Below are 22,555 nucleotides of genomic sequence, written 5' to 3'. Positions count from 1 at the left end.
GAACAGTAATATTATTATTATTGTATTATTCAATTGACAGATCAATATATTTTTTGTATTACCAGTAATCACTTCTGATCAAAAGGTGATTATTTATCTGGGCTGAGTTCCTGGAATGCCAGTTCACACTAATCCAGGGTTTTGTGTAACTGGGGCTCATGAGGTATTATTCCACTTTTTTCTTCAAAAGCCTAGTTGTGTTAACCCAAAATAACAGTTCTAAGCAATCGTGCAGTGTTAAATTTTAAGCCTAGATTAAAGCTTATCACCTTTCAAGAAGCTGGATTGTGGGCTAATGTATCACTTTAGGGACAACAAGGATGGAAATCAATGCATAGATGTATGGAAGATAATCTTAGAAAATAATTATTGTAATTTTTTATTGCATGAAGATTTTTTAAACGTTAAAATTTAGGGGTTTTGTTTGTTTGAGGTCAAGGGTGGTGGAGTGACAAGAGCACTAAAACCTGAGAAAACAGCCACCATTTTGCGACACCACCAACAAGTTTCCTGTGGTATGATGTTTGAGTTGGCAGAGAATTTAAGTTTTCCGAATTTGAGCTGAGTAAAAATGACCGAAAAGTGGGGTAGAATCCAGGAGAAATGGGACCTAGTTTGAGTCATCTGAGATAAAATAACTGATTTTCTACTGACAGTGTACTAAATTATGGGAAATTAACTCACCACAAAATTAAGTTATTGGAGATTAACGTGAATTTAGTGATGCAAATTTTTGACATTCCTGTTAATTTCATGAAGCGTTAATTTCCAGTAATAAGGCATGATTTTATTTGTACTCGTAGGTGTTTGTTGAGGCATCATCACTGGAAGAAGGTCTCTCCTTTGAAAAGTCTCAGCTGTACAAAGTGTTGGATGTTTATCAGCACACCATTCAGCTCTGTGTTTTTTTGCCTGATCCTTCCAAGAAACCGTCAGGTTGGTTTACCAGGAGTTTTTCCGACAGAACAAAATTTTCCACCTTTTTTTTGTAGTCTTAAAAGGAGCCTTAGGGGTCAGTAAACCAAGTTTTCTCAATGAACAATAATTAATTTTTTAATGAATAGGCTAGTGGAAAACAAAAGAAGTAAAGATTTTGCTCTAGTGAGTTGGTGGCTATCATGTTATGATGTAACCATGATATGGTTATTACCAGGGTTGTCAAAAGTAGCCAGCTGCCTACAAAAATCGCGCCTACTTGGTTAGTATCAGCCGGCTACTCTGCTTGGCATTTGTCTGGGGATGGCATTTTTTAAATAAAATATCCCTGGACTGGCTGCTTACTTTGACAACTCAGCTGTCTACTTCAAAACTTTCTGGCAACTCTGATTACATTTATTTTATTTACATTTAGAGAGTACAAGTAGATATATATGTGAGGCTGCTGCTGATGCTGACAAAAATGAAAAGGGAAAAGGTAGTATTCATAAAACAGGCATATGCCAGCTTTCTGGCTTTATTATTGAAAGTTTAGCCAAATCTTTGCCTAGTGCCTCTTATTTTCTAGAAATGTGAACTTGTTCACAGTTTTTTTTACATGTAGCTATTTGCAGGTTTGTTTGAAATATGAAAATAAGTTAACACTTTGAGGTTCAGCCTTTGTCAGATCAGTAAACTAATGTCCTCAGACCAAGGGCTAACGCTAAAAACATCAGCTTTTCAATCCTCTTACGTTTGTGGTAAACGGACCATAGTATATATCAACTCTGCCATTGCTAAAGCCAATTTTTGTGTACCAGCTCACTGACACAGGCAATTTTTTTTTCAAAACGAACCCATTGAACCAAGCTCAAATTGAAAGAAGTCACCTTTTGGTGCTGTAAAATTATAAAATGGTCGCCAGATGAAAAAAAATATAACAGTAAATGACACTTTGTGCAATGATTATTACAGGTTTAAAGAATCAATATGGGCTGCCAAACTATGCAGCTAAATCTTGTCACTAATGATAATTGTCATGTTCCTCAACTGGACCTTTTTTTAGTGGAGTAATAGTAATCAAATTATTATGCAAATTATTTTCTTATAATGTGTAGTTCTATTGCTATTATTTAGAAATGTAAGGAGACTACTGTATGCGGAATAATTTGCATGTCAAAAAATTATATTACGTGAGCTAAAAGGTTAGATAACCTTATGGATGCATTCTTTGTTTAATGGGACTTCTATCTTTCTTTTCTTACCATTAGAAAAACTTTTTTCTATTGACAAGAGAATCACACTTGAAAAACTGAAAGAAATTCTGCAAAATGATGTACAGTGCTCTCCTGAATTTTTTAGGGTAAGTTGTTTGGTAATTGAAATTCCTTCTTGTGAAGCAAGTACACTAAAACCCTGCTCACTCAAACGCCAATATTTAGCAATAATTAATGAATGGAGCTGAGTAGGATATGAAGAATTAAGCAGATCGAGGAGGGTGTTTATTATTGGCTGAGGTGGGTAACACCCTCCGAGTTCATTAATTGCTTTATTAATTGCATTAATTCCCTCCAAATTCATTAATTGCTTTATTATTCATTCAACTGAAATAATTTCTAGTTTAAAAACATAGCTAAAATATGCTTACCTGCATCGATGTTAAGTTCATCTTCGATATTTGTCCAGCTCCACAAATATTCTCCAAATAACAGATGTCGCCCTCCGAGTTGTCTTCTTGCTGTTTTTGCCATGTTTTTAGCTATTATTTCGCCTAATTCCAGCTGTAGTTCTTACTCTTCAAACGAGTGAAATGTCCACCTTTTTTTTTCACAACCAAAACAACTCAACCTCGTCCACAGGTTTTCTCGTTAATGGTGCCTTAACCTGTAGCGGGCTGCATTTTCGATGTCATCTCGTCGTGAAACACAAAATTCTTCCAAATTTGGTCATCAGTGACTGGTTATGGTGAATTATGCGTGTGCTTTTAGCCAATCAGAATTGTGATATGTTTTGAATGAATAATAATATTACTCTATTCTCAGGTTTATAGAGTTTACTCAAATAACCAAGAAATTGAATACAGCCATTTGTCAGATTCTTTGACAAACTTTGCTGATGACTCTAAGGTATGTTCCCTGTTTCTTTAATATTGTGTGTACTGTACATATTTATTTTTGATGGGATTTCATTCATTGAATTCAAGAACTTGCCAATGACAATCTGTAAGAGCAGAATTATCATACTAGTACTACTGTTGTTGTCCTTGTTATTATTATTATTATTATTATTATTATTATTACTATTATTACTATTGACATTATTTTCCTTTGTAGCTGCGAGTCAAATATGGCCGTGCTCTCAAGAAAGGGGAGCATCAACTGAAAATATTTTTGCTGACTCCAGCTGAAAAGGAGGTAAGTTTATTTTCAAACCTTGTTAAATAAAATAGGGTTGAAATAAACTTTCTTAAAAGGCAGACAGTATGCTCAGGAAAGAGTAGCATAATTAGTATTCCATTGATTTCTGAGCAGACTGTTTGCTGTTTCAACTCTATTCAAAACAAAATCTTTATGGTGGAGTGGAGGAGGTCATGGCCTGGCCTGGGGTAATTTACTGACCCTCTCGAAAACATTTGAAAAATTCAATGTGTGATGGCTACCATTATAATCACTCAAGACCACTTTTTTTTCTATAGAGAAAATTTTGATGTAATTTGGGGAAAAGTTAGGAAACTGAGTTTTTGTAACTATAAAGCAAAGTGAGCTCTTATGTTGAATAAAGCAAATTAAATTAACCGTGAACATTCCAACTTTGTGCAAAATTATTTATTCAAAGAATTATGTTCATGATTATGAATTGATGCCACTATCGGATCTGTATACTGTATTTTGTAAAGGGTTAAATTGGTCACTGATCTATAGAGAATGAAATGTCTACCAGGAAAATCAGGTGATTGTCATAATATTATTATTAATAATACTTATTTTATAAAGGACATACATGTTTTGTCTTTCAGCCTTTCAAATACTTTTGTGACTGGATAGCAAGTGACGGGATGTCAGTAAAAACCTGCAAAGAACTTTTGCTACCAGAGATCTGTAAAAGATGTGGCCTTGATGTACCAGTTGAAAAGTATGTTTTATTAGTTATTAGTTTGTTTAAATGTGGATTAGTGGGAAAACATATCTGTTCAAGATAATGGCCATCAAACCAACTGCAAATGATACCATCAAATTTATCTCAATTTCGCGGCATGGCTAGACGTTTGTCAGTTCTTGTCCTCTTTTTTCTTCTTATGCAGTATTAAATAACACCTGAATATTTTCCAACTACAGTACGGTGAAACCTTGATATAACAAACCTCTATCCATTTAACAAAGTCCTTGGTGTAACAAATGCATTCTTTGCCCCAGAAATAGTACAGTATGTGAAAAAGAACCTCAATATAACAAAACCTCTTTATAGCAAACAAATTTTGCCAGTCCATTGGGCCTTTTTGATATTGAGGTTCCACTGTAACTTCAATAGATTGCTAGAGAATTTAGCAAAATTAATGTTTTGTTAATTTTCATTTTCACTTTTAAGAATTTCTTTCCTAAGAAAGTCTCGTTTAATCTAAGTCTTTATGATTTATGAATTTTAGTCTCAGAATGAGAAGAAAAAACTGGAAAAATCCTGGAAGGGTCTATGTTGACAGCCAAGTATTTGAAGAAAACATCCAAGTATATGCAAGCTTTGAAGTGTTTCTGGAAATACTAGAAGGTCTGTCAATCTCTTCATCAAGTTATCAGATCACTGTAATCACTTGTAGTGTACTTCATTTTCTCATTTCATGCTGATATTAGCACAAGGATGTTTGCGTTTACAACATAACCTTGATAATTATAAGGCAGCAGATTCAGAATCATATAATTCCCCTAGGGTAGAGTAATGTTGGCACCAAGGAATAAATCTAATTTGTCAATGGGAAAGAGCGGTTTCTTGATGAGTGTATTTCTTGGTTACTTAATGTGCTTGTGGTGATGCCTTTTTTTAACATGTCCGTTCCTTACTGGGAAAAATGTCATAAGCATACTAAAACAACTAAAGAGAACAAAAGATGTTCACATTCTTATGCAGAAGCTGCATATTAAAGAATCCTGCCTCCAATTTCAGCAAGTCTCCAGATACGTCTGCTGCAGTTTAGTGTCCACTGTCGGAGAAGCAAGAATGAGACTGTTTCTCAACTACTTCTTTGGGAACCAAAACATGGCAGACACTCAAAGGGGGCACCCAGCAACAACCAACAATATTTATTGACCAACCTAGAGGGTGACACCAGTCTTTCAAGGCAGGATTTTTCATCTGTCATGGCCAACAGACGGGAGTGGGACAGATTTATAAAACCAGTGCGGGTTCACCCGAAATAGATAGACAGATAGATGCAGCTTCCCTTTTGCTTACAATTTATGTTTCAGCTTTCCTCACTAGCATGCAGTATTGAGACCTGGGCTATGATGTGCATATTAACTGAGAGTTACAACATTCTAACCATCAGGTCCTGAAAGAATGACCTCAGCAGATCAACTGTCATTGTATGTTAGACATTGGCATCCTTCGACGTTAACAATTGACCCTCCAAAAGAAGTTGTTCTAAAGGAGAGCTTGGTTGAACATTTAAAGGAAGCGGTAACAAGACTCTTTATTGTATTAATGATTTATTAATAACACTTTCTTTTATTTTATGACTAATGACATCGTTACTTTTGTCAGATGAGTACACTTAGTGGCATTCCAGAGGAAAATTTAGAGCTTTGCAAGGTATGAACTAGGCAAAAACTTTTTCTTTGTTCCATGTTTGTGTTGTGCTGATTACCACATCTTGCACATTCATTTACATAGCTTAAAATTCACCATCTACAACCCTGGTCAAAACGTCTTGGGAAACTTGAGGAAATTAGGCACAAAGACACACTTTGTTAAATTAAGTCATAATTTTTTTTATTATTCTACCTCTTAAAAAAGCTTGGGGATGTTGTTATAAGGGGCTATTTCTGCTGTCCCCCTCTCCCCCAAGCGGTGTTAATTGTGTTGAATTAAAACTGGAATACATAACGTCAACACTGCACCAAGGGGGAAGGGGGAAGGGGGAAGGGAAGATGCCTTAATTTGACGAGCTATAGGCCACTTGCACTAAGAGGTGACGTGACCAATGCTTCCTTTAAACAATGAGTTGGAATCTTGTTGGTGCCCAAAATTGACAGAGCACATAAAAATTATCTTACACCCGAAATTTGAGAGGAAACGCATTTAAGGGAGATATTTTATGGCACTTTGATTTTTCAACAAAGCAGTATGATTTGTATTGGCCGCCAGGTTGGAGGGCATACTCTTGCCCTCCAATATGGCCGCCAAAACTACTTTTTACTTATATCTTGTTAAACGTTTGATAGTTATGCTCAGATGTGCTGTAAACGTTACCACATCATTTTTTCAACATCCTCCTTGAAGTTTAAGTGCAAAGCTTTTGTTCAGAAAGAAGTAATTCATAATTTCAAAATCACATTTTGATCACGTGACCAGCGAGGAACTTACTCATTTTAAGAAAATGGTGCGGGTTTGAAAAACCAAATCACTATTATTCTGTTGAAGATATGACCCACTAGGCCTTTTTCGAAGGCAAAATCATATAGCTTTCATTTTCATGAAAACTATGTCACATGACCTCTTAGTGCAAATGGCCTATTGCATTAGTGTCCCAAGAAAATTGACCAGGGTTGAAGCTATATTATATATGATGTGTTGAATTATAATACAGTCAAAATTTGTGTTAATTTTTATTAAATGATACAAACTTGGGTCCAGGTCCCCATATTACTGTTGATATTAAAAATTATCACTGTTTGACTGCAGAAAGGAAGTCAGTGTTGCAATAAACCAGGAGGTTTGAATTCTGATTTCTTCGGCATCCAGTTATAATTCACAGTCATTTAGTTATGGCACATAGTCACTAATTTCTGGTTTCCAGGGCCGTGGACAGTTCCCTTGTGATGCACCAGTCCTTGAAATTCATGGAAATGATTTTGGTTGGACAGCTGACTTGACATCTCTTGGGTCTAGTCCTTTATTTATCAATGACGATGGAGCAGTGGTATTTTACAGGTGTGTAAAGATTACCAACATAACAGACTCGACCTGAAATTACTTTTGGGGGCATTTATTGCATTGTAGCATTCTGTAACATTGCCCAACAGACAAACAAATCAGAGTAGCTTTCCACTTGCTCCAGAATTCTGATGGCATGCAGACAGTGCAAAAGTTAATGTTTCTGTGCATTCCTTTTAGAATGTGGTTAATCAACCTCACTGTGAATAACCTGAACACTTTTACTAGGGGGGGGCTCTGGAAATGAAAATGGTGATCCTCCAATTTTGAGGTTTCACATTCATTAGACCATTTTTATCCCCCCACATTTTAAAAATTTACCCAACTTCACGCTGTTATTATCATTGTCATCATCATTATAGGTCCTGCATGTTCCCAATGGTAGAAACTAGATTAGAGCACCAACAGAAACTGTACCAGCCTTATTATTTGCCACAATGATAGAAAAGAGCAAAACAATGATGGAAAGTTATAAATAAAACACCAGCACAGTATTTTGTGGTAGTCTGTTGTTTGGAGGCAACTTTCGCATTTTTTTCAATTTCCTATGAGCTCTGCTGTAATTTTTGTCCTTTCCGTGTGCATATGAGACAGGTGGAAAAAAAGACATGGTTATCGATTATTATAATCTACTATGTGTTACTGGAATCTAGAATTTACCTCTCATTTTTGCAGAGATAAAACAGAACATCTAATGGAAATATCAGAAGAAAAGAAACAGGAAATCATGAAAAAAGAAAATGCCAAGTGAGTCTTCCTGTTTTAAAACAGTGTAGTTTGGTCAGTCTAAAGCTTGTGATTTTTGCTAACTTTTTTTAAAGTTTCTTTCTGTTATTCATCTTTGGGTTGCGCCCCTAAAAGTTAAATGGCATCATCTACCCAGCAAGGCAGCAATATTCTGTGTTTAGTTTTTGTGATCCATCTCCAGGGCCGGGTTGTTCAAAGCAGGGTTAAGTTAACCCAGGGTTAGTGGGAAATTTGATTTCATATATGAAAGCTTGAGAAGCAAATTCAGTTGTATTCTTTTTGCCTACAATTGATGATTGGATGCTGTAAAAAGAAGAGAGAAAATTATCCAGGAAAATGCTTTTGAACAAAAGAAAAAGAAACCCGGGTTAAAATTTAACCCTGGGTTAGCGCTAATCAGCCTTTGAACAACTCAGCCCAGGAGTTACTTTGTTGATACAGCAGTGCCCAGTCATCAGCAAAAGTTATTAATAACAATTTTCCCAAACATATTCTTCAAGGAAACTTAAAACAACAATGCAAATACAATTAATGCTGTCTAACAGATGCTCCCATAAGCAGAGTGCTGTCGGTCAACCTTCAAAAAACACCTGAACCTGAACTCCCATACAATAGACACTACATTTTTGTATTTCTGTGAGCAGACACAAATTTAATATTAAGAGGAAAACTATTTTTGGTTTTTATTCTCCTCTGAATGAATATTATTGTATAATAAGACAATGAAAGAAACAGGTAAACAACAATAACTATGGTCACACTGTATTGTTGTTTTGTTAGTACAATATTTTAGTGTGAATTTTCACAAGCTCCCATAAGCTACCGCCCTTCTGTTAATAAATCCTAGAGATGAGTAGGGCCATTCCTGTTGGTCTCCACAGGGGCTGTGCTGTAGTAGCACCTGGTGGCCCCTGATGACAGTAGGGTCATTCCTGTTAGTCTCCATAGGGGCTGTGCTCTAGTGGCACCTGGTAGCCCCTTGATGACAGTAGGGTCATTCCTGTTAGTCTCCTCAGGGCTGAGCTCTAGCAGCACCTGGTGACCCCTGGTGCCTTATGTTTGGTGCTTAAACAGTTTACAAATCTTAGTTTTTTGCTAAGCACCCTGAATTTCACAGTTTCAGTTTCAGAGCACTGGCCTCCCTTCAGTTTTTCTTAGAGCACAGCCTTGGGCCAGCTCCAGTTAGAAACACATATTCTGTTTCTAGAGGGTGTCTGTTTTCAGTGGCTTGCGTTGCAAATGTGTTCAAACCCCAACTAGTAACATCTGCAAAGAGGTGCCAAGATCCTTGTCCTAGGGCCCCAACAGACTCAATGAATTACCATACCTGAGTTTTGGATTTCCCTTCAACCTGATTGGCAAATGGACAATGGCTTTTTTAACAGGCCAATGATGGCAGATTGTCAAGTCCTGGTACAAAGATGGGGCCCAAAACAAGGATTTCAGGGGTGGCTCAGAGACAGACATAACCAGAGGATTGGTTGCATCTGTCACGCAGGCTAATATTTGGGAGTTTCAACTGAGTGTATAATAATATCAATTTAAAAATAACTGGGAAAAGGTCTGATACTTATTAGCTCTTTTGAAACAAAAAGAGCTTATTCTGATGTTCACTAAACTTTGAAAACCAGAATCAGAAGGAAATTAATATTATTCTTACTGTTTATTTCAGGACCAACAGCTCTAGTTCTAGAGTTGGCAGACTTTTACACAAAGAAAGAGCTCTTAAAATTTATACTCATGACGATAAACCCAGCAACTGAAAGCAGAAGGAAACACTGATCATTGCAAAGTAAAACAAAATCAATTATGTAGGACCTAGTCTGGCTAAACCTGGCTACCCTGGATTGAGTAGACAGTGATAAGCAGGGTTGTCAGAAAGTTTTGAAGTAGACAGCTTAGTTGTCAAAGTAAGCAGCCAGTCCAGGTATATTTTATTTAAAAACGCCATCCCTAAAGAAATGCCAAGCAGAGTAGCCGGCCAATACTAACCAAGTAGGCAGCAATTTTTGCTGTCAGCCGGCTACTTACGACAACCCTGGTGTTAAGATGGTCTTTAAGATTCCAATTATTGTGACATATTTTTTGCAGAATTGTGCGTTAGAATTATTTCAGTAGGACTTTTTCATGTTGACTGTCAGTAGGCTTTTGAAAATGAAATTGTATTAAAGCCCTTGTGATAAACTTCACAAGGGTTTGATTTATTTTCACATAAATGATATTTTTTGTCAGTTAAAAGCATAGTAATTCATTTTTTTAATTTGTTTTTTTTGCTCAGTGCATGTACCCCAAAACCTCATTCCCAGGGTTCTCTGGTAGGAGAGGACCCTGGTAACAAGGTTGCATGCACCCCAGCAGGGTACTATAGTAAGTGGAATAGATTTCTAAATATAGCTTACTGTTCAGTTTCCTCTAGAACTGAATGTTCTTGATTGGTAATACTGTGGTCAGTTACTACTTTGTATATTGAACAACCAATGGATGAAATTCCAGAATATACCACAGTTTGATTTTTATGCTCTTCACTTTTATGCAACTCAAAGCAAAACATACTTTCAGGTGAAAAATTGCCAGCTGAAAACTATTCTTTGTACCTCCACCCCCACTCACCCTCCTGCCATTTTGCCCTGAGATGCATCCAGGAACAACATGATTTGTTCTTTATTGTTGAATACCTCCTCCTGGTACTGGGAGGAGAAGCTTAGTCTAAAGACTTTTTACATTCCACATTTGTATGGTGGTTTATATTTAAACTGCCAATCACCTATTTGTTTAAACCTTCAGTATTGTGCTACAGCTGGTCACTGCTGACCCTTTTTTTTCCTGTTTGGACAGTCAGTAATATAAGACTGAAATGTTTTGACAGTTTATACCATCGGTTGCATCTAAGCGTGCACATGTGACGATTAAACATTTTTAAAATAATGTTCTACTTGGGTTGAAACATGATATGTTTTGCCACCAAACATTCAAAGTTTGGAGTAGGTGGCTGTTGTCGACTTGATTTGTTTTCGCTCAACAAAATATTCTTTGCAAGAATTTTTAGCTGTTTCTGAGCGAGAAATATGGCTGAAAGTTGAGAAAAATGAAATATGAGCAGAACATGCTGATCAAAAAGTTAAACATAATTATAAGCGACTTACCTTTGGCACGACAGTTTGCTTTAACAGGTGTCAAACTTCAATATTTGGTGGCAAAACACGGCATGTCTGGAACCCTATTTACATAACGTTTTTTTGTCTTGTGTCCACGCTTAGATGCAACCAACGTTAGTTAGCATTAAGTACATAATTATGTGGTTTAAAATCGTAAGTTCTTGTAGAAAGATTTGTGCAACATATTTTCTTGAAAGATCTGGATCCTTTTGAGAACCGTAATTTCATTCTGACAGAAACTCTTGATTGCACACTAAATGTCCATGATAACATTGTATACTTAATGGTTCATGAACCATATGGTGCTTTTTGTAATTTTTTGTGGTAAATTGCAATCTTCCTAATGATATTAACAATCAAGATCCTAATTCGTCTTGTACCTATCATGGAAAATAATTCAAAGTCCAAATCATTACTAACAAAAGATGTCCAATTTGTAAGCAGCTGTCTGTGTACATTGAATTTGTTTGGTGAAACAAAGTACTTTTTGTATAGTAATGTGACTATTAATAAAGACACAATGTACTCAGTTAGTTGAAAATAATATAATGACATACATGTAATACTAGGGAGTGAAATGGTGTATTATCCAAAAAGGTAACTTCATAGGCAAAATAAAATCACTCTTTTTTCATTTTAACCAAATGAATGTTCTTTACTATAGCAACACTGTACTGGTGATATTACAGCACTGGAAGTATGGTATTTCTAAGAATTTTTGGTAACTTCCTAGAACAAACATATGGGCAATTTCTATCAAATTTGGTCAAAATTTTCCAGCAATGAGTGGAAACTTTGGGATGATCCAGATCAGGATTTATAATCCAAGATCACTCAGATCATTTTTATGGTGCATCAAAGGTCCATGAAGACTACAGGGATGAAATTATTGCATGATTTTGTCCTTTAATCATAATAGACCAGTTGTGTATGGAACATAATACAAAGGTCTGAACACATCTGTTTGGACAGGAACTTATTGCATGCAAGTTACGATATGTGTAGTTCCACGTTGTCACTAAAAGTCCTTCGTAATACTTTGCATGGAGATGAGGCTGTGTGTCAAGCGGTCACTGACAAGAGGTTATAAAGCAATGGAAGGTATAAAAAGCATCACGCACCCCAAGCTGAGACTGTGGTTGCTTACGAAAGGTAGTTGTTTATGAGAAATTCCAACTATAGGACTTTGACTGAAAAAATTTGGTGGTTTGGATTGCAGGGTTTTCATTAAGTTCTAAAGTACACAGCTATGACGTAAACATAGGCGGCTTGATAACTGAGTGCTTTCAACAATTTCAGGCTTTCACTCTCTCACTATACCCTATTTCTCCAAAAAGTAGACGGCTCAAACCTCCAAGTAGCTGGTTTTTCAGCCGGCTGCCAGCACTTTATTGGTGGCTACTTATGGGAGGTTAGGTCACACATAGAGGTTCGACTGTATGGTACAGTTATGCAGCTTAGTTTACTTTTTAATGGTAGATCCTGTGGATTTCACATAAAAATACAACCTCATAATAATTTATTACTATCACTTTGCCAATAATTTATTACTAAATTGGCTGGCTGCCAGTCAGAATTTCAAAAATGTGCGTATAAATAGTCAATATTCACACAGTAGGCTATTTACAGGTAAAACAAACCTCACAATAAATGATTCTTAAAAATGTTTTGCCATTTAAATTATTATTAATGTAAAAATAATTTAAATACTTTAAAAAACATGCTTGATGCATGCATGAAAAATATGGAAAATTAAAAACCCACATTTTAATACAAGTGTAAATGCAATTAATTTCAATCATGATTCATGTCTTCAAACATATGAAAAATTATGATGAAAATGCCAAAATGTTGCTTGAACTCACACATTAGGCACCAATACTCCATAACTTCTTTCAAGCAGGGAAAGTCATGCAACTAAGTAATCCTCTTTCCCTCTTAGGCAGGTCAAAGATTGAATTGTTGCCACTGCCTGTCTTGTCTACTGTTTACAAGACTAAGGCAGATGTTTTGGTAAGAAGCTGATCAGTCAAGGTTAAAAGACTCATAAATTAATGACTATTATGATGACGTGGAACGCATTGGATCAAACTTAAATCACAATGTGAATTCAGCCTTACAGTGAGCTTCGTTTGTCACACGACAAATTTACTTACAATTGTCCAGTGGGGAACTGTTGTATAAAAATATCATAGTGGTGTTTCTGGAAAAGTTTCAGCCTTTCTTCCTTTTCTTTAAGCGTCATTTGCAAATTGTCAATAATGAAAGTCATTAGTTCACCCAAAGATTGGTTGGTTGTAAATTGCTTTTGGTGTTTGAACTCCAAAGCTGATATCTGGTGACAAATCTTTGACTGTAGGAGTGGACACATTCCCCTTTGAGTGCAAGACATATTTCTCTTGAAAAGGTCCTTGAGATGAGCAGGTGTTGTAAACATCTGTTTCTGATGTTTTATCATGGACAAAACTAGTTGCTGGCCAGCATCCTGGAAAATGGAAAATGTTGAAATGTGTAGTAAGTGGTAAATAAAGCAGCCAGTGAATAGGTTCCCAGAGCACAGGCAAATATAGGGTGGTTAGCATGGTATAGAGGGATTTTTGAACCTGACTATAATCTTATGGTGAAAGTTTTGAATCCAGGAGTCATTTCAAAAGTAGGTTGAGTTTGATCGTCGGGGTGAACGTAGTCCTGAATAGGACTCTGACTCTGAAAATGACTACCTCACAGGTTGTCGAAACGTCAGTCACTGTCAACAACAACAGTCCTATTCAGGACTACGTTCACCTGGACGATCAAACTCACCCTACTTTTATAATCTTACTGTTTATATGGAGGGAAAGGACAAATAGTGTGGTCTTTTCTAACTTAGTCTCCTCTGCAGCCATTTTTGGGATGTCACACAATGCTCCCAAAAATGGCTGTGAAGAAAATCTGCATGAGGAGGTTAAACCACAGAAGCACTACAAGGAAATGAAGATGATAAGACTTTGCTCCTCTGAATGCATTTGCTTTGCAGTGTTGCATGTATCGGGGTAGATAATGAGAACACACACAAGACAGTGCTGGCTATTAGGCTATACTGTGTATGACTTTGTCTGTGCTGTTGTTAAATGCTTGTCTTACACATGTAATTGGTACTCAGCTGCATTTTGACTTTTTACCCACAACTACAGAATAAAAGAACAGATTATGTACCTTATTTTGAATGGTCTTCGGTAAGATAGCTCCCATGAACTTCTTGACGATAAATCGTCCGCTTTTTGTGTCCACAGACCTCACAATGAAGTTTAACAACTTTTTGAGGTGTTCTTGCTGGCTTGTTGGTAGCATCAGTGCCAAAAGTGGCAGAAATGTAACAACTTTGGAGCAGTCATTAGCCAGCGCACAAATCATGCCATCAACTAAGTCTGCAAAGTTTGAGGGAATGAGTGAATCAAGAAGTGATCCATAATACTCTGCAAGGATCTGCTGGATCCCCATCTCTTTGATATTTACTGTGTTTAAAAAGCCTGTGTCACCACGCTGTGGCAGTGGCTGTTCTCTCTGCAAATGAATGCATTCCATCCCTGGTGTTAACCAAACATTGCATAATTCTGAACTGTTATTTTCTTTATCAGCTTTTTTCTGTTTCAACTGCAAATTCTCAGCACGTGATCTTGGAATATTATTTGATATGACTATCACTCCCAGGCCATCATGTGTCAATGGTGGGGTCAGTATATCCTCCAGAAATGGAACATCTATGAGCTGTTACAGTGTAGGAGTTCAGATAATGCGACTTCAAACCAAATCTCACTGTCATTACTGTGATCAGACGTTGAATCAGACAGAAGAGCCTGCCAGCTTGTTCTTTCTGTTTTTAAAAGAAATGATGCAATTTCAGGTGTTGCACTGGATCATCCTACATCATACACAAAAATTCATGAAAACCCATCCTCTCTGTTTCAAATACTTCTTCTCTGGATGAAAAACTGTTTACCTAATTTTTATTCACCCTTGTTTCTTAAAAAAATTAAGTCACAAATGATGTGGTTTTTTTTCTCATGACAATGCTGTCTATTATTTTGATTTTTTATCAGCTATTTCAGATGATCGCATTATTGGCTGGTGACGGTAAGCAGTTGGTCTTGCAGTTTCCTACACTGATCCTTCCCTATCAGTTCAAAGGGGAATGCAAAAGAACCCACACGTCTGCTGTTTGAAAAATGAAAGAACGGGACGTAGACCCGAATTGCATGGCATGGTCTTACTCTTATGGACATGCAGTAATTGACTTATTTTTGTTCAGAGAATTTTAAGGAAATAGTAAAACCGAAGTCACTATCCAATATAAAACTACTGAATACAGTACTTGCTGTTGGTCTTGATATGATATTCCAGTGAAGGTTTTGAAGGTTCAGTACTAAACCCCTCCCAGCCTGCTGATATTAAAAATAGCTATACTGACAGACCCAGTATATGCGAGGCAAAGTGATTGGAACATTTACCCCGGTTTTTGTGAAATTGGCCCTGTATTCTGTATTTCCGGCCATATTTGTTGTGGCTCCCGGTGTACAAACAAACTTTTTACGAACAGCGAGGTAGAAAATTGGTTTAACGAACATTCCCAAATGACTGTTGCAAGACTCATACTAAGAGCTCGTAGTTGCCCCCGCAGGGATTTCGCCCAGAGGCGAAATCCCGAGGAGGCACCCTAGTAACTCGCGCGTATATTAAGGACAGTACTTACAGTTCAAATATACAGTCAGCTCGATTTGCTCGAACTGGGGCCGCGAGGAATCGGTAGGTAATGATTTGCGGTCAGCACTAGTTGTTGTGAAATCGTATATTGCGTTACGCTCGTTTGTATTTTTGTTTAATTCGTTAATTTTTTACCAGTTTGACATATATCATTATTAGCACAGTTGTCTAGCCTCGGAGTTTTTACCAGATCTAATCGGAGAGTACAAGGAGTTTTTTACGGAGTTATTTCATTCAGTTTTTTCCTATTTTGTTGTTCCCTTCTTTAATACGCTTGGAGGAACTATAACGTAAGTTCTGTTTCATTTTTGTCTTTCATTTTAGGTTTGTTTTACTCTCGATTTCCTTTTAATTTTAGTTGTATTTTCTTGCGTAACGCGTGTCTATGTATGTTTTCAGTTCTCACCATATGCTTCATTGATACTGCAATAAACAAACTTTAATCGAGTACGGAGCGTGTGGTTGATCACAGCGAACTCCATCCGTGGGAACGCGACAGTGAGAAGTTTTAGTGAGAAGATTATCTCGACCTATTCTACTGGAGTTCTAAGAATCGCAACAAGCAAGCAACTTGGTTATGCAATAGCATATGGCGCACCGCCCCCAAGATCAGTATTCGTATATTTTCGCCGATATATGTTAACATGGCACAAAGGAGCGGGAGTTTAGATATAGGAAACAATTCGGAAAATCCCATGGAGCCACTTTTAAGCGAAAAAATGGATTCTGCTTCGCAAAGTTCTCGGAAACATTCGCGAACGCGTTCAACCCACTCGTCTCGCGCGTCTACCTCGTCTAGCGCGGCAAGAAGGAAAGCCTTGGCCGAAGCCGCTGCAGCGAGACAAGAAGCGGAATATGACCGATTACTGGCCGAGAAAGAAAGGGAGAGAATTGAAATGGAAGCCGAAGAAGAGAGAAAACGTCAGTCTCAGAGGGCAAGATTCGAGTGCGACAAAGCCGTGTTAACAGCAAATAAGAAGCTGGCAATCGCAGAGGCCAAACTAAAAGCTATTGAGCAGTCTATCGAGGAGGAAGACGTTAAAGCCACTATGGTTACTATCCCAGGTTTGGACAACTCTGTCGACACACAAGAGATAACGCGAGCCTGGATTAATGCACAAGGGACTATGGAGACACTGGATCGCACAGGGTACCCAAGCCCTCAACACGACTCGGGAAAGGTATCACACACTAAGCTCATTCGAAGCGAACTAACGAATGCTCGCTCATGCGCAAAAGAGGAGCCCTTACCCAGCACAAACGCTGCCAGCTTTGAAAAGTCACCGCCAGGGAAAAGTGTTACAGGAAACACGCCCCTTTCTGGCCTCCGAGGAACAAATCCCTTCGCGTCGACTCCCACAGATGATCTCACGACAGTAAATGAAAGGCTAGTTGCAACGTTAGCGCGACAGCACCTTCCTAAGTGCCACCCGGAGATATTCACAGGAGACGTGACACTCTTCCACCCATGGAAAAGTGCTTTTCGTGCCATGATAAAAGATGCAAACGTGTCACCGGATCAGGAGATCAACTACTTAAGAAGCTATACAAAAGGAGATGCACAAAAAGTAGTTAATAACTACCGTCAGAGACAATATAGGAATCCTGCCCACGCCTTGCGCGACGTGTGGAAGGAGCTGGAGAGACGCTTCGGGAATACCGCCGCCATCACTAACGTTCTCTTAGTACGACTTCAGACAGCGGCCAAATTTGGAGGAGAAGATAGCGACAAGCTTCAGGCTTTCGCCGACGTATGTGCTGACGTGGACAGCCAATTGGATTTTCTTCCAGGACTCGGGTGCCTGAACTACTTAACCGCGATAGGCCCTATTGTCGAGAACTTACCCTACTCTCTTCGCTCGAAATGGGAAAAGCGGGTAGTCCAGTATGCAGAGAAATACGACGACGCCTACCCTAGCTTCAAAGACTTTGCTGCAATGGTCCAAGAACAAGCTCGATTAAAGAATCACCCGAACGTCTTGGCAGCAGCTCAGCCTAGTAACCGTAAACCGAAAGGCCGCGAACACAGACCACGACCTCCCGAAACAGACGCTGACCCAAATAGGAGAGTCCTCAAGACAGGCTTGGACGGCAAAAAAGAGCCAAAGAAGGAGCCCGAGCTTGGAGAAGAGAAGTACTGTCATTATCACCAGCGAAAAGGACACCTTTTAACTGAATGCAAAGCCTTCGAAAAACAAGCACTAGAAGTCAGAAACGAATGTGTTCTCAAAGCAGGACTGTGTTTTCGCTGTTTATCAGCAGGACATAGATCGAGCGAATGCAACGCAACCGTGAAATGCGCCAAATGCGGGGACGACCGTCATCCCACGGCACTTCACAAAGAGAAGCCTGGCACGACACGTACAGAGCACGGCGAGGAGCTTAAAACGGCCTGCACTTCGGTTTGCCACAACCCCTTCAGCGGCGGAGTGTCTTGTAGCAAGATTGTTCTCGTTGACGTTCTCTGTGAGAATCGCCCTCAGCAGTCCCATCGCACGTACGCAATCATAGACGACCAGAGCAATGCTTCTATGATAACTCCAAACCTAGCGAATAGGTTGGGCGCAACCGGACCGATTGTGAAGTACTTCCTGACGACCTGCAGCGGTGGAAGAGAAGAAAAGTCTGGACGGCGAATTTCCGGTGTTGTGCTACGCTCTCTGACCGGCATAATTGCGAAGCTACCCCAACTCGTCGAGTGCACAAACATCCCTGAGGACAAGCGCGAAATCGCAACACCAGAGATGGCCAGACAGTTTTCTCACCTCAAGGAGATTGCAGATGAAATCCCGCCTTACGACCCTAAGGCGAGTGTCGAGATCCTTATCGGAAGAGACGCGCCGGAGCTGTTGAAGATAAGAGCTAGCAGAAACGGACCTAAAGGAGCGCTATGGGCCCAGAAACTAGACCTAGGCTGGACCATCTCGGGCCAAATGTGTTTAGATCGAGTCGGTGGTCCAGTCCACATCTCAGCACACCGCACATCATTGGAGCGTGTAGACAGGCTTGTTACCAGTTATCCTCGGAACGTGCAAGCTTCACATCATCATGCTGACGAAAGTGAAATCGTGCCCTGCCCAAATCATTTCCAGGTTAAAGAAAGATATGCAGAGAAAGGAGAAATCGGAGACAACCTCTTTCAATCGACACCTGGCGACAATTTGGTCAGTATGTCGCAAGAAGACAAACGCTTCCTGAAAATAATGGAGACGGGGACTCGCAAGAACCAACAGGGAAACTGGGAGATGCCACTACCGTTTCGCTCACCTACCGCCTCGATGCCTAACAACCGACCTTTGGCTGTCAACCGCCTTAACGACCTGCTTCGCACCCTCAATAGAAAGCCAAAGATGAAAGAAGATTACTTCCAGTTCATGGGCAAAGTCTTCGAACGCGGTCATGCGGTTCCAGTGCCACAGTACGAGTTGTTAACACCAAACGACTATCCCAGTAAGAAAGAACCATTGAAACTCACCGAATCGGAGCGAGAGCACGTGGCAGGAGTCAGAGGCGAGGGACGCACATGGTACTTACCTCACTTTGGGGTGTACCATCCCAGGAAACCGGATCAGATCCGCGTGGTGTTCGATTCGTCAGCCGAGTTCCAAGGAGTCTCCCTCAATAAAGAACTTCTTCCAGGTCCCGACCTTATGAATAGCCTTGTTGTAGTGTTAATCCGCTTTCGTCAGGATAACATCGCCGTGATGTGCGACATTGAACAAATGTTCCACTCGTTTCACGTGGACCCAAAGCATCAGAACTTTCTTCGATTCCTTTGGTTTAAAGATAACGATCCGTCCAAGCAAATCATAGAGAACAAGATGACAGTGCACCTGTTCGGTAACGGGCCAAGTCCTGCTATAGCCACCTTTGGGCTACGAAAAACAGCAGACGACGGCGAGGAGAAATACGGGAAAGAAACAAGAGACTTCGTCCACAGAAACTTTTATGTAGATGACGGGCTGACCTCACGCCCCACAGAGAACGAAGCTATTACCCTCATCAGAAACGCCCAAGCCATGTTAGCGACCGCGAATTTACGCCTACACAAAGTAGTCTCCAACTCGGTCCTCGTCATGGAAGCCTTCCCAGCAGAAGATCGCGCCAAGAACATCAAAGATCTAGACCTACGCCGCGATGTACTACCATCGCAACGCTCTCTTGGGGTCCACTGGAACATCGAGAAGGACCATTTCACCTTCAATGTCTCCCTGCCAGAAAAGCCCTTCACACGGAGAGGAGTTCTGTCTGTCATAAACTCGGTGTACGATCCTCTGGGATTTGTATCCCCAGTCATCCTGGAAGGGAAACTAATACTACAGCAACTCGTCATCATGGGGAAGAAGGTGAACGGCAACGATCCTCTTGGATGGGACGATCCACTTCCGGAGAAAATGAAACACCGCTGGAGTCGATGGAGAGACGCACTCCCCAAACTGGAAGAAGTATTGATTCCTCGTTGCCATCACCCCGAAGGATTCGGCACTGTCACAAGAAGGGAGATACACGCGTTTTCTGACGCAAGTAAGGAGGCCATCGGAGCTGCCGTGTACCTGCGCGAATTCAACAATGATGGAGTTGTAAGCGTTTCTCTTCTATTCGGACGATCTAAGATGGCACCAACTCACACGACGAGCATCCCTAGATTAGAGTTGTGCAGCGCAGTACTTGCAACACAAGCCGTAATGATGATTCGCAGGGAGCTTGACGTTCAAATTGATGAAGAGATCTACTACTCAGACTCGAAGGTTGTACTTGGCTACATACAGAACGAAAGTAGAAGATTCTACGTCTACGTCGCGAACCGCGTCCAGCAGATCCGTAACGCAACTGCACCAAGTCAATGGAGATACATCGACACTGCAAGAAATCCTGCTGACCTCGCAACTCGCTGCGTTACCCCAGAGAAACTGGCAGAATCACCATGGATACTTGGACCTGAATTTCTACGAGACCCGCAGCCACAGCCTCAAGCTTCACTCCTGGAGGTACCCCTCAACGAAAGCGACCCAGAGGTGAAAAGAGAAGTTATCACCTGTGCCACTGCAACACACTCACCCCAGAGTCTTGGCTGCGAGAGATTCAAGCGCTTTTCCAGCTGGTCCTTCCTGAGGCGCGCAATTGCAAGTCTTATTGCGTTCATAAGAAAGTTCAAGGAGAGAAATCAAGCGCTCTCAAACAAGCCAGCCATCCCCCGGCCTACTCCGTCCGCAGCCGAACTCGAACAAGCTGGCCAGGTTGTAATCAAGGCAGTACAGAAAGAAGTCTTCCCCGCAGAGCTTAAAGGGTTGTCATCAGCTAAAATGGAGAAATCAGTTCCAAAGCATTCAAACCTGTTGCAACTTGATCCCTTGGTAGATTCTAATGGACTACTCCGCGTCGGAGGCCGTCTCGAAAACTCGACGCTCGAATATCAAGAGAAACACCCAGTCATTTTACCAAAAGGTCATCATGTATCAGAGTTGATCATCCGCCACTTCCACGAAAGCGTCCATCACCAAGGACGCCTCATCACGAGCGGGGCAGTTCGCGAGGCCGGCTACTGGGTTATCGGAGCTCATCGAATGATATCCAGCCTTATTGAATCCTGTGTAAATTGCAAGAAGTTGAGAGGAGCAACCTTAACGCAACACATGGCAAACTTACCACCAGATCGAACGGAGACCAGCCCGCCCTTCACAAATGTCGGCCTCGATGTCTTTGGCCCCTGGGAAATCTCAATAAGAAGACTCAGAGGTGGTGCAGCAAACGCAAAACGCTGGGGTCTCATCTTCACCTGTCTGAGTAGTCGTGCCATCCATATCGAGGTACTAGAAACTATGGACGCCAACTCGTTCATCTGCGCACTGCGACGTTTCTTCGCCATTCGTGGATCAGTGACGAAACTCAGATGTGATCGTGGCACTAACTTTGTTGGAGGAAAATCACAGTTGGAACAAGCACTTTCGGAGATGGACCAAACACGAGTCCAGAAGTTTGTAGCAGAACAAGGTTGCGAGTGGATATTTAACCCTCCACACGCATCGCATTTTGGAGGCGTATGGGAGCGACAGATTGGCACCGTACGACGCGTTTTGGACGGAATGTTACTGGGGATTGGACGCGCACAGCTAACCCATGAACTACTAGTGACTCTCATGGCAGAGGTGACTGGAATCGTCAACAGCCGCCCTATTTCAGCAGTACCCTCTGACATCCACGAACCGCAACCACTAACCCCTGCCATGCTGCTTACGATGAAGACTCGCCCTCTAGCACCCCACCCTGGTAACTTCGTGCCACAGGACCTGTATGCCCGTAACTGGTGGAGAAGGGCACAATACCTGGCCGATCAGTTCTGGGTCAGATGGAAAAGAGAGTATCTGCAGAACCTTCAGAACAGATCGAAGTAGCAGAAACGCGAACGCAACCTCTCTGTCGGTGACATAGTCCTGGTTAAGGAGGACAACACAACCAGAAACGACTGGTCGCTCGGAAGGATTTCAGAAGTAACGCAGAGCACCGACGGCAAAGTGTGGAGTGCCAAAGTGACTTCATGTAGAGCGGGAAATGTAAAGACCTACGAACGACCAATTTCCAGTTTCGTTGTTCTACTCAAACGGGAAGACGAAGCCTAATCTTGCGGACAATATAATTTGATTCCACGGACTTGATTTATATAATGTTGACGGAAGCAAGGATTTTCAATCCTTGGGCGAGGAGTGTTGTGAAATCGTATATTGCGTTACGCTCGTTTGTATTTTTGTTTAATTCGTTAATTTTTTACCAGTTTGACATATATCATTATTAGCACAGTTGTCTAGCCTCGGAGTTTTTACCAGATCTAATCGGAGAGTACAAGGAGTTTTTTACGG

The 22,555-nt window shown here is 40.4% G+C and overlaps 3 protein-coding genes across 3 annotated transcripts in view; 2 read left to right on the top strand and 1 right to left on the bottom strand.

The window, feature by feature from the left end:
* The window catches only part of LOC140933585 (ubiquitin carboxyl-terminal hydrolase 47-like), a 33,122-nt gene extending 23,392 nt beyond the window's left edge, over positions 1 to 9,730 (top strand). The window contains exons 23-34 of the mRNA XM_073383190.1: positions 804 to 936; positions 1,352 to 1,414; positions 2,187 to 2,278; positions 2,958 to 3,041; positions 3,249 to 3,329; positions 3,932 to 4,047; positions 4,559 to 4,677; positions 5,453 to 5,583; positions 5,668 to 5,715; positions 6,923 to 7,056; positions 7,735 to 7,806; positions 9,479 to 9,730. Coding sequence (XP_073239291.1) covers positions 804 to 936; positions 1,352 to 1,414; positions 2,187 to 2,278; positions 2,958 to 3,041; positions 3,249 to 3,329; positions 3,932 to 4,047; positions 4,559 to 4,677; positions 5,453 to 5,583; positions 5,668 to 5,715; positions 6,923 to 7,056; positions 7,735 to 7,806; positions 9,479 to 9,569 — 1,164 coding nt within the window. The 3' untranslated portion in view covers positions 9,570 to 9,730. The remainder of the gene's footprint in view (positions 1 to 803; positions 937 to 1,351; positions 1,415 to 2,186; positions 2,279 to 2,957; positions 3,042 to 3,248; positions 3,330 to 3,931; positions 4,048 to 4,558; positions 4,678 to 5,452; positions 5,584 to 5,667; positions 5,716 to 6,922; positions 7,057 to 7,734; positions 7,807 to 9,478) is intronic.
* A 2,335-nt stretch (positions 9,731 to 12,065) lies between these two features.
* LOC140934673 (DEP domain-containing protein 7-like) lies at positions 12,066 to 16,183 on the bottom strand. Its single transcript, XM_073384256.1, is given in 4 exon segments — positions 12,066 to 13,446; positions 14,157 to 14,717; positions 14,720 to 14,814; positions 16,108 to 16,183. Coding segments are annotated over 4 exon segments (1,065 nt in total). The 3' UTR covers positions 12,066 to 13,113.
* Positions 16,184 to 19,067: 2,884 nt separating this feature from the next.
* Positions 19,068 to 22,141, top strand: LOC140933583 (uncharacterized). The gene is made up of 2 exons (XM_073383189.1): positions 19,068 to 20,573; positions 21,768 to 22,141. Exons 1-2 carry the CDS (start codon positions 19,076 to 19,078, stop codon positions 22,091 to 22,093), a joined length of 1,824 nt encoding a protein of 607 aa, XP_073239290.1. The 5' UTR covers positions 19,068 to 19,075; the 3' UTR covers positions 22,094 to 22,141.
* The last annotated feature ends 414 nt before the right edge of the window (positions 22,142 to 22,555 follow it).

The sequence above is a fragment of the Porites lutea genome, chromosome 4 (assembly GCF_958299795.1).
Source record: "Porites lutea chromosome 4, jaPorLute2.1, whole genome shotgun sequence".
Classification (NCBI taxonomy): Eukaryota; Metazoa; Cnidaria; class Anthozoa; order Scleractinia; family Poritidae; genus Porites; species Porites lutea.
Note: the sequence above shows the minus strand (reverse complement) of the source record. Positions and strands in the feature narration are given on the sequence as shown.